At 36.5% G+C, this 15231-nt stretch overlaps 1 protein-coding gene across 1 annotated transcript; it reads right to left on the bottom strand.

Moving 5' to 3' along the window:
• Positions 1–458: 458 nt before the first annotated feature.
• On the bottom strand, positions 459–14647 carry LOC139116130 (transmembrane protein 180-like). Its single transcript, XM_070678674.1, has 5 exons — positions 14415–14647; positions 13798–13908; positions 5588–5739; positions 5137–5220; positions 459–2192 (listed from the first exon to the last, which is right to left on the bottom strand). Exons 2-5 carry the CDS (start codon positions 13903–13905, stop codon positions 1892–1894), a joined length of 645 nt encoding a protein of 214 aa, XP_070534775.1. The 5' UTR covers positions 13906–13908; positions 14415–14647; the 3' UTR covers positions 459–1891.
• Positions 14648–15231: the final 584 nt, after the last annotated feature.

The raw sequence follows: 15231 nt of genomic DNA, 5'->3' as shown, positions 1-15231 counted from the left end.
TCCACAAGGAAACCGTGGCATACAGAGATAACTTCCAATAAAAACGACTGCATCGCCTCCACTAAACATGGTGCTTTAATCACCCACGGATCTCAGTCAGAGGGTAATTCAAATATTCTTGACCTGCCGGGTCTGTTCTTTCTATTTGTCTGTGCTTGACAGTCAATAAAGTTTACACCTAAAATATCAAATGTCATTCACCCTTTTTAAATGACTGGAAAGCTCACAAGAAATCAAAATCTGGGTCACCAGTCTAAAGTTATTACAATTGTAAAATTATACCAAAATTTGAACCATCAAAAACTTCCCTTTTGCCGGTGTTTAGTCCTTTCATATGAGATAGCACATTCATATGAAGTTGTCAAACAGATACTGTGGAACTTTCCTGGCATCATGAAATCTGCCACGTACTACTACCGTCGGTTGGTGAAATCCTCCCCGCTCAATGATACAGAAACAACCGCTTAGTAGTTTGTGTTGACTGCACTTTATTTCCAGAAAAATTCACTCCATTCACCACATTCAAGCATAGTTCAAGCTATGTCAATAATATGTTCACCAACACACACTATGTCAGAGATTGGGGTTTTGAAAGGCTAAAAGCTATCACAACCGACTTACCGGTAGCGCGAAACTTAAAAAACCTTCAGTGTGTACACGCACCAAATCTGTTCTACGTAGTGGAAAACTTTTACATAACCGTTCAGACTTATTTACAAAATATTACAAATAAATAAACTCCACCGTAATCCTGTGCATTGTTAGAATTTTTCGAACCGAAACAAAATCTAACAGTGCTTCGAATTCTGGGTTCATAATGTCAAGGCAGTCACTCCCACCAATCTCGGATATTTACAAATCCCCCCATCCCCATTCCCATCCAACACTTGGGACTTGGGATAGGGCACAGGCGACCCAAGTATTACTGAGTTTTTCACACTGTTTTCTCTATCATTTTCTCTTCTTTCTTCATGCTCTGAATGATCGGAATAAATAAAATAAATGGTTTATATAACCTAACCTAACCTAACCTGTGACTCTTTATTTATTTTACACTCCATTACAAGGACGTATATCTCTCATACACACATGCTCTGAATGATCGGAATAAATAAAATAAATGGTTTATATAACCTAACCTAACCTAACCTGTGACTCTTTATTTATTTTACACTCCATTACAAGGACGTATATCTCTCATACACACATGCTGTAATTAATTAGTCAACACAACTAATTATGCTAATCCGTGGACTTATCAGGGATTTTACGGGTTGGTCAACATCGCGAAAGATAGGAATGGTTACTAAAACGGGCATCACTATCTTTCCGATGTTGACCAACCTCTGATAAGTCCACGGATTACCATAATTAGTTGTGTTGACTAATTAATTACAGCATGTGTGTATGAGCATGGAGGTAGTAGAGACCTCCATGGTATGAGAGATATACGTCCTTGTAATGGAGTGTAAAATAAATAAATAAAGAGTCAAAGGTTAGGTTTGGTTAGGTTATATAAACCATTTACTTTATTTATTTCGATCATTCAGAGCATGAAGAAAGAAGAGAAAATGATAGAGAAAACAGTGTGAAAAACTCAGTAATACTTGGGTCGCCTGTGGATAGGGTTGGGGTAAATATAATTTGTTAAAAGTCAAGGGGGTGACTGCCCAAGGCCCTAACACCATTACTACATTAACTGTGATCCGTGCCCTTAGGGAAAGTCACAATCTAACACGAACGTACACGGAATACAGTTTGTTTCTTAATTTTCCTGTTACCATTTCTTCTTATTTTCTCTCAGTGATTGTAAAATTATAGCTACCATTTTCTATTTCGCCAAACAATAGAAATTGAATTTTACTGTGGATCCCGGGCATTTTCTGCATGTTTATATATTACTGGTATATATCGTATTTACAGTCTTTGATGTGGATAAGTGACTATCCCGAATGGTGTACCTAAGCCATATTGCTACTTGTATCAGCCCAGACACGAATGGCACCAGCCAAGCTATCTGGAACATGACAAATCGTAACTGGTTGACAATATCTGGGTCGTAGGTCTGCCCGGAACGTACTTGCTCGAACCCGTTCCTGTTGAGCACTGCAACGACCATGATCGGGGCAATGGACTGGGCTGGCTTTATTATAACTGCATTGGCAGCGAAGAACATTGAAGACAGTGGATTCCTGAAAACACAAAGAAAACAATCGAAAATAACACGCGAAAAACAACTTTCATGGCTCAAGAACCTTGGGTCACCAAAAAGTATAATGATTTTTGTTGTAAAGAATGTAACTGTTTTGTTACTGTCCCATATTGTTTCATCGCAGATAAGGCCGTAAAGGAACCTTTCGACTATGAGAAAACTTCTGTGATGGTACCTGTCCCATCCAGCAAGACAAGGTGATGCCTTTCAAAAGCAACCTAATAAAATAATGGCTTTTCAATGCGGCAAAATTAGTATACAATGCTGTTAATAGCATGGGCCATAAATATTGTAGTGCCGTCACAATTGTCACAATCATAATGCTAAACAAGCGACCTAGCGGCCGATATAGCTCCGCTGTGTTTATGTAGAGAATAACTATTTTTGACACATGTTGATGAAGAAGGTGGAAATCTTTGATAGCTCAATGCAGTGGCCAGAAAAAGTAGCTAAAATAGCTGCAAAAATACACAATCGAAGATTTCATCATACTTTGAATATATCACATGGGATCATCCCTAAGAACATATCAACCAAAGCTATCTCACGAGTAATTTTTTGGAGAATATAATTTTCTGACCAAAAATGGCAACAATTGCCCCCAAAAATAAAATTTGCAGATTTCATCATAATTTCAAAAGATCAAATTTAGTTCATCTATAGAAACCTGTATACCAAATTTCAAAGCTGTTAGAGCAGTTATGTTATGCTATGTTATATCAATTTATTAAAGTGTCATGTGTGGTCTTAAACAGCTTGGTTGCCTCACCCAGCCCCAAGGGCTTACAAGACACGAAAACAGTATATTTTGAGAAACACATTTTTTAAACAAAATGGAAAAAATTGACCCAAAAATTCAAAATTGCAGATTTCATCATAATTTCAATAAATATTATTTAGTTCATCTGTAGAAACCTGCATACCAAATTTCAAAGCTATCAGATGAGTAGTTTTGGAAATACACATTTTTGACCAAATATAGCAAAAATTGCCCAAAAAATACAAAATTACAGATTTCATCAGAAATTCCATATATATTACTTAGCTCATCTGTAGAAACCTGTATACCAAATTGCAAAGCTATCAGACCAGTACTTTATGAGAAACACATTTTTTGACCAAAAATGGCAAAAATTGCCCCAAAATTACAAAATTGCAGATTTCATCATAATTTCCACAAATATCATTAAGGTGATCTGTAGAAACCTGTATACCAAATTGCAAAGCTATCAGATGACTAGTTTTGGAAATACACATTTTTTGACCAAAAGTGGCAAAAATTGCCCCAAAAATACAAAATTGCAGATTTCATCATAATTTCAATAAATATCATTTAGTTTATCTGTAGAAACCTGTATACCAAGTTTCAAAGCTATCAGATGAGTACTTTTGGAAATACACATTTTTTGACCAAAAATGGCAAAAATTGCCCCAAAAATACAAAAATACAGATTTCATCAGAAATTCCATATATATTACTTAGTTCCTCTATAGAAACCTGTATACCAAATTTCAAAACTATCAGACCAGTACTTTTAGAGAAATACATTTTTTGACCAAAAATGGCAAAAATTGCCTTAAAAATGCAAATTTGCATATTTCTGCACAATTTGAACAAATCTGAAATAGATCATCCCTAGGGACATATGTACTAAATATCAAAGCTATCTGACTGGTAGTTTTGAAGAAGAAGATTTTTAAAGATTTTTTTACCAAAAATGACAAAAATTGCCTAAAAAATACAAATATGCAAATTTCACCACGATTTGAACAAACTTAAGTGAGGTCACCCCAAGTGAGCTGCATATCGAATTTCAAAGCAATCGGACAAGCGGTTCCAGAGAAGAAGATTTTTTTACAACCAAAACACCAAAAAATGCCCAAAAAATACAAATATGCAAAGTTCACCACGATTTGAACAAACTTAAGTAAGGTCACCCCAAGTGAGCTGCATATAAAATTTCAAAGCAATTGGACTTGCGGTTTCAGAGGAGAAGGCAATTGTTGACGGACGACGACGGACGACGACGGACGACGGACGACGGACGACGACGGAAAATCAACCTATTTGATAAGCTCCGCGTCGCTGACAGCGGAGCTAAAAATTGTAGTATAACCAATATCATACACAATGGGTCAAAGTGGCAAAACTCTACATTTTCTATAACGTGACGGGTCAAAACCGTATATGTAGGTCACGATGACGTCAGCAACAGGGGATTAGTCTACATTTCATCAAGAGTTCAAAGACTCCTCAAGGCTAAATGGGGTCCAAAGTCACTGTACACATATATGTATACCCCGGTTGTATACCCTTGAAACGGAAGTGCCTGTAACGGCAGAAAGCTGAAGACATTAGGTAGAAAGAAAACTGTTTCTATGAAAGTTTCTCCAACATGGCGTGACATGTAAAACGTTCACAGTTTTGTCAGATTTCAGACGTTAAAGGGACAAAGTCGGCCGTTTTTCTTGAAGTTTGTTTGATACGAGATACTACTTATATTGTTTGATATGTTGAAAGATACTGAATGAATGGGTGACCATGCATATATTCGACCCCGGGTTTTAGACACGATACATGAAACCATCGCGAAAATGAATTAATGGTCATGCATTTTCGCGATGGTTTCATTTAATTTGTCTAAAACCGGTGTCGAATATATGCATGGTCACCCATTTATTAAGTATCTTTCAACATATCAAACAATATAAGTAGTATCTTGCATCAAACAAACTTCATGAAAAACGCCGACTTTGTCCCTTTAAAACATGATTTTAGTACATTTATGATACCAAAGAACTGAATTGTGCCCATCTATATATACATCTATATATCAAACAGACATTTGACATGTAAATATGATTTCATCTTTCATTGCATCGTCGAAAATTTTACAAAGTCTTTAATAATTACTTGTACTTACACCCTCTTGTTTCGTTCCATGTCTGCGTCGATATTGTCCGACAACAATAAATTGAAGATTTTTGAAGTGGCCATCGGTAATGAACTGAAACAAACAAAATGGTAGAATAATATAATTTCTTTGTTCATCGGGGTGTCAAATGTTTAAAATATGTGTGCTTGTCAAGGAAAGTATTTTCACAATGGTTTAGACTAGTAAATGCTGCCTTAGGTCTAATGACCTTTGCATGTGGTAAAGAAAACAACAGAAATCTAAATAGTAGACAAATAATCTCCAAATACATCTAGCAACCCTCTGTCGATGAAATAAAGTGAAAATCTTCATTTTTGAAGAACCTAACTGGTTATAATAGCTCGCTTCGACAATAGTGAATTACAACTTCATATTTTCAACATTCTTGTATGTAAATGACTATTGTTTGAAAAGTTAGATTAGCGACATCAATACTCACGTATCTAATACGAAAAATATCATCAAAAACAGCGGGTGGGCTTCAGAGAGGTACAGCAGTATAGATGTGAATATCTTGACACAGAATAGTAGGAGATAGATGCGATATCCTCCAAGCCTCTCGATAAACGGTGCACCAACAATGACGAACAGCTACAAAATGAAAAAGATGACGTTGTTGGTTGTAGTTTTTGAAAATGATTTGTAGCAGTATGAATCGATTGATGTCGTTCATATTCTGATTAAAATGCATCTGATTCAGTATTTTAAATTTGTCTACAAATCAAAACAGTAACAATGTTTTGTCTGTTTAGTGATACATTAAAGTTGGTTTCTTTTCGGCGGGGGCCTGCAATATTTCTTGAATTTAAACAAACAGAATCGACAACAGCTTGCTCTTGAAGAATAACTACAAAATTTCTTATTGCGGTTCTGGAATCTTAACTTGGCGATCAGCGATTATTTATCACTGTTAATTTAATTACTGTTATAGTTGTCGTTGATAAAAGCATCTACTGTACTACATGAGATTGCTATTGGGTGTTAAATCTGTCAAATATGTCAATAAGGATGTCAATAAAGTATGATTTGTCAGGTTAAGCTGATAAACACCAACGTAAATTTGAACGGGTGATCATGGCTTGAGGACTATGACTGCGGGGAAGACTCTGTGTTCATGTAGTTTCTCTCTCAATTATGTCTGATCATCAATTTGTTCATTGCAACTTAGAAAACTATTTTGGTGATACGTGCTTTTAGGCATCACATTACCTATGAGTGGAAAGCGCGGGCAAATCACCCCTCATACATGTAATTACGTCATTACAAATGGAATTATACCTGAGGAAGGAGAAATATAGATCCATAGAGAGCTTTGCGTAACGTGTCCGACACAAATGATGGTGGTATAAGGGCGTCTGCGAAAATACTCAGAAAATTCCTGCCAAATGTTATATGGAGTTCAGTCACAAAATTTACAATAATGAGAATCACGACATTACGCTGAGAGAATATCTGTTGATATAGCGTCCAAATTGATGTTCTTTCATTGTCAAGGATAATATCTCTGTCCCAAGCTCTATCGCCATCTGCCGGGGATTCGTACTCGCTCTTTAGCGTTTTGGTGGCGATGTGCATGGCCAGCCAGCCGAGGAGCGCCACCATGATGCAGAAACCCTGGAATCTTCGAAAGTTGACGAAGTTATTGGAAATCATTTCCGCCCACAAGACGGCACTGGAACCGATTAGCGACGCCACTTGACAGTATTTGGTTAGTCTAACTCGCTCGTCGTGACGAAATGAAATTTCTGCGTAGAGGGCGCAATGGGCCAGAAGGACGAACGTCAATGTGGTGTCATACAAGCAGAGTGACACTACCAAATGTAAACCCGCTAACCACTCGTTGTCTTCATAATTTCCCCACGGAAACCATGGTAACACGAAGCTTATTGCTAGAAACGGTGCTCCGTACAAAATAGCAAGTCTCCTGCGATGAAATATCGCCAGCGCCGAAGTGTCCTGAATGTACGCAAAGATTGGGTCGTTGAGAGAACTCCACAGGAGATAGATGGTCTCGGCAATGGTGAACCAATGCTGAGATATCTTATACGTGTTCAAAAACAAATTCACGTAATAAAACGTGAAGAGCGAGTTCATCATACTCAACGAGAATTGGATGAGAGCGAACGAAAACGCGTTGTAATGAACCTTCATCTTCGGGGTCACACCTTGATTGCAACTGCAAAGTGAATAAATCTTGTTTTCAGGGATATAAACCAACGGATTTGCAGTCTGGTCACTGATACAGGGAACCTGGAATTAACAAAAGCTATTTTAGTACATGGGCATTCTATTCTGCATTTATAAAGGCATGTTTAAAAACGGAAATGTTCATTTTTGTACTCTCAGACGTTTACGTCAAAAATAGCGATATTCGCGATAGATACAAGTTTTGGCAGTGACCACATGATATCGCTGGATGCAAAAGTGAAAGCACTGCCAATTACAAATTGTATGATAGAAAATCTACATATTATGCCAAAGTTGCTTGTTTGCTTCCGTCGAATAAATTTGAAAGGCAGCATCGTTAAATGCGATAATAGCGATTTTATGTATATTTCTATAGAAATCGGCGAATGTGAGCATGCCAACACTTTGCCCAACACTTTGGTTCATTTTGACATTTCGGGCTGATAATTGATGTAGGGGGGCCTACACCCTTTCTGTACCTACACTTTATAGAAAATTGTATTAACATGTCAGCTGTACGACGCACTATTGATACGGCCTTCCGATTGTCCCTTTAAAAATTAGGTAAGAGTGAACTCGAAGCTCTTGCCTTGAAAAAAATCATCAATCTTACATGCGAAGGCATCGAACAGCTATGCAATTTACATGCCATATAAAGGTAACCATGGAAAGTTGACTGGAACGAATAATAATTCAACCTCCATCTTCTAGTGAAACGTTTTAAAACGAAAATTGCATCACTCACCGAGAAACAGCGAACTGGTCCGAATCAACTGGATATGTCACCTGACCACATCATTTCGCTTCTTGTGCATATGCTGTAGATTTTCTGGTGAAAATCGTAGATTCTGATACGTGTTACGTTTGCAAACGTGGCACCAACGTTCTGGTAGTTTACGGTATGGATAGCCGTTAAATACTGACGATGATGGTCCTAATCCCCACAACAAATCATATGCAAATGAGAAAATCTGCCGCGGACTGCACCAGCTTGTGTTTTAACAGCGAGGTTTCAATCTGCTTAAAATTATCACATGACACATCACGTCACATACAATGATTGCTGGGTGATACTCTGGATGTGCATGTATGTACGTATGTACATATATGCATGTACGTACGTATGTATGTATGTATGTATGTATGTATTTGGGGAAGTAGGTATGTATGTATGGCTTTGCGCGTCCATGTACGTATGCATGCGTGGATATGCAAATGTGCGGAAACATGTCGACCTTAAATGTAATGTTACAGGCATGCACACTTTTAATAGCAGTAAAGAAATTTATTGTATTAAAATATTGTTTTATTGACAGCAAGGATACGTGTTATGTAAATGTTAATGAGACAACCAAAATTTATCTAGTCATCATCTTTAAAATTGGGTTCATTCATCAACTTGGTTATCCTAGTTTTTTCAATACAAGGCATCTGTACATGTACACAACGATTACTCTCTCTCTCTCTCTCTCTCTCTCTCTCTCTCTCTCTCATATATTAGGATGGGATGGCACTGCATGTATAAAAGGTCCAACAAAGTTATCACCATAATTTAGCACAATTCGTCCTCTAATCATTATGTGGTTTGCATCGACATAAAAACGTCGTACGATATTTTCTCTTGTTTGATTCAAATATGCATGTGCGAGATTTTTTTATATCTTTTTACATACGCGCGAAATGGCAACCGGGTGTTGAAGTTTGACCCGGAAAACGGAAATTTTAACTTATTACTGAGTTCTACATGGAATTATAGGTTACACATTCACTAATGTGTGCATGCACCCGTTTGTTATTTTTGCACGGTATTTGTATTGCCGTATGCTATGCACCAAACCCAAACAATCTTTTAAAATACCTTCGATGAAATCTTAGATGAGACTGACTGGCTGTGATTGTGCAGATTTGCATGTCAGCGTATAATACACAGGGACGTCACAAATTTACGGGGTTAGCCGTCGGGTATGAGGGGACTTACTCTTTTTCGTGTATGACCAATAATTGTTAACAGTTAAAATTCTTAAGTTGATCTCAGTACCATCACCCTTGTGACACATTGGTTTTATAAGTTATTCCAAAAGTGGATGCACCAGTTGCACTGGAAGAAAAGAATGTTTACTTTTCCCTGTAGGGTTTTTGAGTTAATGGTTATATGTTGAAATCTCTCCATGTATCTGGTGTATGAGCAAAATGTAAACTTTGGTTGCATGTTAAGCATTTCAGTCAAGGTTATCTGTTGTTCATGAAAATCAAGAAAAGGTAGCTGTTTGCCTGTATTTATCAACACATAACTGCCTTGCGGGTTGATTGTCTTAAACATTATCACATAAGTAGAAAGAGGACAAGAAACTAATCAAATTGATGTATAATATTCACCCTGAGTACCTGTATATATAACTATTCATTATTACACCCTGCTGTTTGTTATATCCTTATTACTCCCTCTGGACCAAAGCACACTAAGGAGCCAACGTCATCACAGCCAGTCTGTGTATGTCAGTCTGTCTATATATCTCCATCCATTCGCCAGTCTTTCTGTATACCAAGTTTGTGGAACTCATAACTGAATAATTTCCACATTAAATTTGGCCAGCTTCGGAATGTTTAGATGGTTATCTATAATCCAATGGAATCTTGTAGGCGTTGATAAAAGAATAAGAAAAAAATAGGATTTTTCATAATCTGCAAGTAATATTGATAAGAGAGTGATTACTTTATTATTTGGTACGTATGATTGGAGGAACATTGTATGCGACATTTTGACTGAAAAGCATAAAATTTGTGAGTATATATATTTTTGAATTTTTTTCCCGATTTTTTGTCAAAAGTATTGTTTTCGAGAATCACATGTTAGATACCAGGTATCAAATTTGGATTTTAAATTCGATGAATCATGTGATTACCATAAATCAAAATATTGATGAAATTTGTATAAGTACATATGAGTGAATTGGAAGACAAGTTTGCAGTGCAGCTGACACACCGTTTTACAAAAAAAATTATCATGGAGCTATCTATATGCTGTGTTTGAAAGAAGTTGTGAGGTACCACGTTTTGCATGTTCTATTTTTTTTAATGCCAAATATGATATTCTGGAAATCCCTGGTCCAATTGCAAAAGATTGAGAATTGCTGCACATTTTACCTGTGTATTTGTGGTAGATATATGTACATGCTCAACTGTAAATTAGTAAAAATGATAATGAGCAACAAAAGTGAAAACTTGGTGAAAATCTCAATAAACATTGGTCAGATTGTCTTGGCAAGGCAACTAACATACCATATTGTACAAAAAGTGTTGCATGGAAGTCGCTATGAGTGAATCTAAAAGAAGTTGTATGGTATACAAATCTTGTAAACAACCAGTCTTTCATTTTCAAGATGCAGGATAACAAACGTATATTCATAATACGTGTCATCTATGTATAGTCAGTAAACCCTGCCACTTAATCCAACAAGGTCAGGTTATTTATCAACTCTTACAACTGTGGATGTAAATATGACAATTTTGTGTGAAAAAATGTTCCAACTTTGGTTAGAAAGGATTTTGTTTTTCTCCATTATCATATTGTTTATTTATGGAATTGTTTGTCTGTGTAAGTCAAGTAATGGCTTCTATACAAATCCCTGGTTGATGCTTTGAAATTTGGTTAGAGTAGCTTTAAAACAGATGAACATATCTGATGCTTCAGGCTTCTTGCTATATATGTTTGTGTTTGGAAATTTCCCCATTTGTCTATGACACTGCAATGCTTGTTTAACTTGGTGTCAGTTTGGGACATACCATTATCATGCAGGTGTGGCAGCTTCATTAACAGTGGAAGATGAGGAATGCCCATTATTGCATCTCACTTTAGTCTTCCAGTGTACAAACATAGACCGTAGAGAAACAAACTATTGTCTACATTAATTTTATGCAATATAATATTATAAGAGACACCTTTAGCATATTTCACGTGTTCTTTTTAAACTTCATTGGTTACCTGTAAAGGAGGATTAAGTTTAAATAATCCTCCTTACTTTCAAAATTCAGAGTGGCAATTGTCCAGATTACTTGAGGTCGTAGACTGAAAGATCCGTTGCTTGTTGATCGATATACAGACGCCACGTCGTACTCTTCGTTTATCGAATAAACTTCTTTTAACTAAGGCGTGATACAAGGTACACTACTTACCACAAATTATGGCATTCGTACTTTTTCAGTTGTTGCCCCAATCTCGTGGAATGAATCCCCTTTTGATATTACTGTACGAGATTGTTCGATTGCGTCTTTAAACGCTATTTGAAAACTTCTTTTTAGAGATTGTTATGCCACCTATTTGTGATCTGTAAATATTTACTTTTGTTCAAAGCACTGAGACGTAGTGTACTACGTTTTTTCAGGGAAGGAAACTACTTTTAGTGTTAATAAAATAGATAAATAATTAATTAATAAATTAGAGGGCGCTGTTTCCTCGAGTAACACCCACTGCATTTCGACTCCTGAAAAACTGTGATTTTTGCTATTTTACCGATGAACTTCGTCATTTTGTAGCTGATACGTGTAGGTTAAGGATATGGCAAACACCTGATGGACAAAGTATACACTATGGCATCATCAATAAGTGGCGAGAAAACAGGAAAACGTGCACAACACACGTCAGATAAAATCATCAACGTGGAGGCTGGAAACAATGAGATGATGACAATATTACGTAAGTTGGAAGCTGGTCAGAAAGGTCTGGAGGGAAAAGTGGAAAAACTCCGAAATGAAATTATGACATCGGTTAATACTCAAATGGATAAGTTGAGAATGGAGTTTGTGTTGGATATTGCAAGAATCGACTCAAAATTATTAGGTCTGAAAGCAGTGGTAACAAGACAACAAGAGCTGAGGAACAACGGCCTCGATGCGGCCGAGATAAACTCGCTGAATAATAATGATCTCTGCATTACTGCATCGAATATTTCGGGAAGAAACGGATAAAAATGATATATTGAGTAAGTTGAGTGATCTACCACAGGTTCAGGTTGTAAAAGTAGCCCGTCTGCGTTCCTGACGCCCAGGCTCCCCTGGGTTTGTAAAATTTGTTATGGAAACGCTTGAGTAGAAAATTGAGATTCTGAGGCGTAAGCAGGAATTAAAAAAATTGCCAAGTATCAAAAAGTGTTCCTGCGGGCAAGCAAGTCACATACAGAGCGTTTATTGGAACTAAATTCGCGTACCCTACTCAATGAACTGCCAAACGGTTCGGACTTTCGTATAACTGGCAGTGGTCGTATTGTCAAAAAACAGTGTATTTAGACTTTCTAGGAACAGCTTTCCTCACATGTATTTAACTTTATTTTAAAGTGACTAATAAGCCCGTTGTGGCTTGGTGTTGATCACTAGTCACTACAATAAATTACTACTACTACTACTACTACTACTACTACTACTACTACTACTACTAACTACCAATAGTAGCTGTATGTTATCGCTGGAAAAAGTGACAATACTAAGTACTGAACTAGGAGTAGCAACAGGATCAGTATTAATTACGCCTGTATTAGATTTAGTACTAGTATTTAAAAGTGTATGGCACCAATGCTGCTGTCATGATCCATGAAATCACTGATAAAATACCGATAAACTGTTTGTATGATGGCAGAATGGTTCACACATACATTTGGTTGCTGAATCGATGCAAAAAACACCGCAGTGTTGTTTGCTCGGCATATTTGCAATTTTTTTGCAGATTTTATATAAAGCTATTTTGGAACTTTTAGTATGTCTATCCAGACGCAACATTAGACCAGTGTTATTGTCTGTTGCTGTGTTGATGTCAGCTTGAGTGTGTGCGCAATACCCACAACGCATCACTCATCAACACTTGTTTCATTTCGGATACAGTTATCATGTCAGCGAGTCATCCATCTGTCGACGACACTTGGTCAAGATATGTTGATAAAAGAAGGGTGAAAATATCTCGCAAATAGCTGTTTTTATAATTTGCCAATCAACAAAACAGTTTTCAACCATTGTTTAATTACATAATATATGAAAACTACATGAGAATACTCAAAGGAAAGTCTGTATTTTACAGAGAACTTTATCTAACAATGTCAAGATGGATTGCCAAATGAAAACTTCACACATACAATATAAGGTTAAAATTCATGGCAAATTCCATAAAAAAATCCATCTGTAATGCGTACAACATCATTTATGATTCATATTTGTTGAAACAGTTCAAGTTAGAAAGTGTTGTAATCACTAAATGCATTGTGGGAAAAAGTTTACATCATGCACTCTGTTCTTGCATTTTGTCATGAGGAATCAATCAATCATTGAATCAGTTGGTGATGCTTTGATAAATTTGTTGCATGTCATATTGCTCCATACCTCCTGACTTGAGCATTTTCATCATAAGACTTCAATTGAAAGATAAACCAGTGAACAGAGAGTGAAATAGGAGATGGTGAATTTCACGGATTTACTGACCGTAGATTTCAGTGTATCACTTGTCCACCTTTGCATCAAGTCACCGATATTGACCAGTCCTGTGTCTTCAATGGGTATGGCAGAAACCCATTCCCCGGAAATGTTCATTATCTTGGTAACATTGTACAAACACAAAAACACAATTAGGTAATAAAAAATAAAACTTGGTTTTAAAAAGCGGCAACAACATTCAGAATTATTTAAGTCACGAGTTCACAATAGTTACGTGTTGATTCACAAAATATGCAAACTAATGTAGAAGTTGTGAAAAGGGTTAAAGAACTGTCAATAAAATTGCTGTTTAATTCAGAAGTATGTGTATTATGTGTATGATTATATCTCTATTTATTTATTTTGCTCTTATTTTCCAGTTTTTGTGTATTCAATAAATGGGTTAATTGACAATATGAATTTATGAAAGAATATCACAACATATCATATGATCTCTTTCATTTCTAAACGAAAACTATATTATGAATGATGGGCTGTTCCAGCTTTCTTTTGCACAGCAAAATTTGTTGTGAACCCCATGTCAACTTTGAAAACAAGATAACCTCCATGCAGCTCCCCTATCAATGAAATGAGAAGTCCACAGTTCCACAAAACAGTCAACTTACTTCAAGGCCTCCAGTTGTGTCTTGAAATAGAAGTGTAAGAGATCCATAGTCTGTGTGAATTCCACATCTCTGCTGTCCTTCTTTTATGGCAAGATTTTCAGGATTCGATGGATAATAAAAAGTTCTGAATGATGTGTCCCTATCACCTCCATCCACACCAGTATTGGTTTTCAGAAGTAAATCCTGATCCTGGACAATTGTCAAATTCTGATGAATGTCATGAAGTAGGAAGTTCTTGCTAATTTGTCTGTCCTAATTTGTCTGTTCACCAACAACTTTCTAACACAAACCATTACAGGTTTCTGTATTCTTACTGAAAGTTAGTATTGTGGAAAATTGAAACCACAGGGGAAATCAAAGTTCCATGCAGAATGCTGAAGATGATGTATGAAATCAAGCTCCTGGACCAGTGAGGGCATTTGTGAGTGAAAACAGAATCAAAACACATGGCTATGTGTACTGGTACATCATTGGGATTCCATGAGCTTTTTCCCATAACTGATGTTACTTCGGGTAGCTAACAAGATGAACAGTGAAACGGTATTTTCATTATCTTTGTTTTAGAAAATGTTGTCCCTGTCTCCCTAGAGTATATCGAATACCATGTATTAGTCTTACAAAAGCAAAGCATTGTGCACAGGGTGGAATATTATTGTTGACAAATAAAATGGATTAACAAATTTAGCATCAACAATATAATTGGTAATCACGTGATCACGCAGACATACAGTCTTGCTAAGTTGACAGGTATTTTAACTTGATTTGAGGAGTTGTCTAATGGAATAATACAATGGTCTTTAATCATCTAACGTTGATG

The sequence above is a fragment of the Ptychodera flava genome, chromosome 17 (genome assembly GCF_041260155.1).
Source record: "Ptychodera flava strain L36383 chromosome 17, AS_Pfla_20210202, whole genome shotgun sequence".
Classification (NCBI taxonomy): Eukaryota; Metazoa; Hemichordata; class Enteropneusta; family Ptychoderidae; genus Ptychodera; species Ptychodera flava.
Note: the sequence above shows the minus strand (reverse complement) of the source record. Positions and strands in the feature narration are given on the sequence as shown.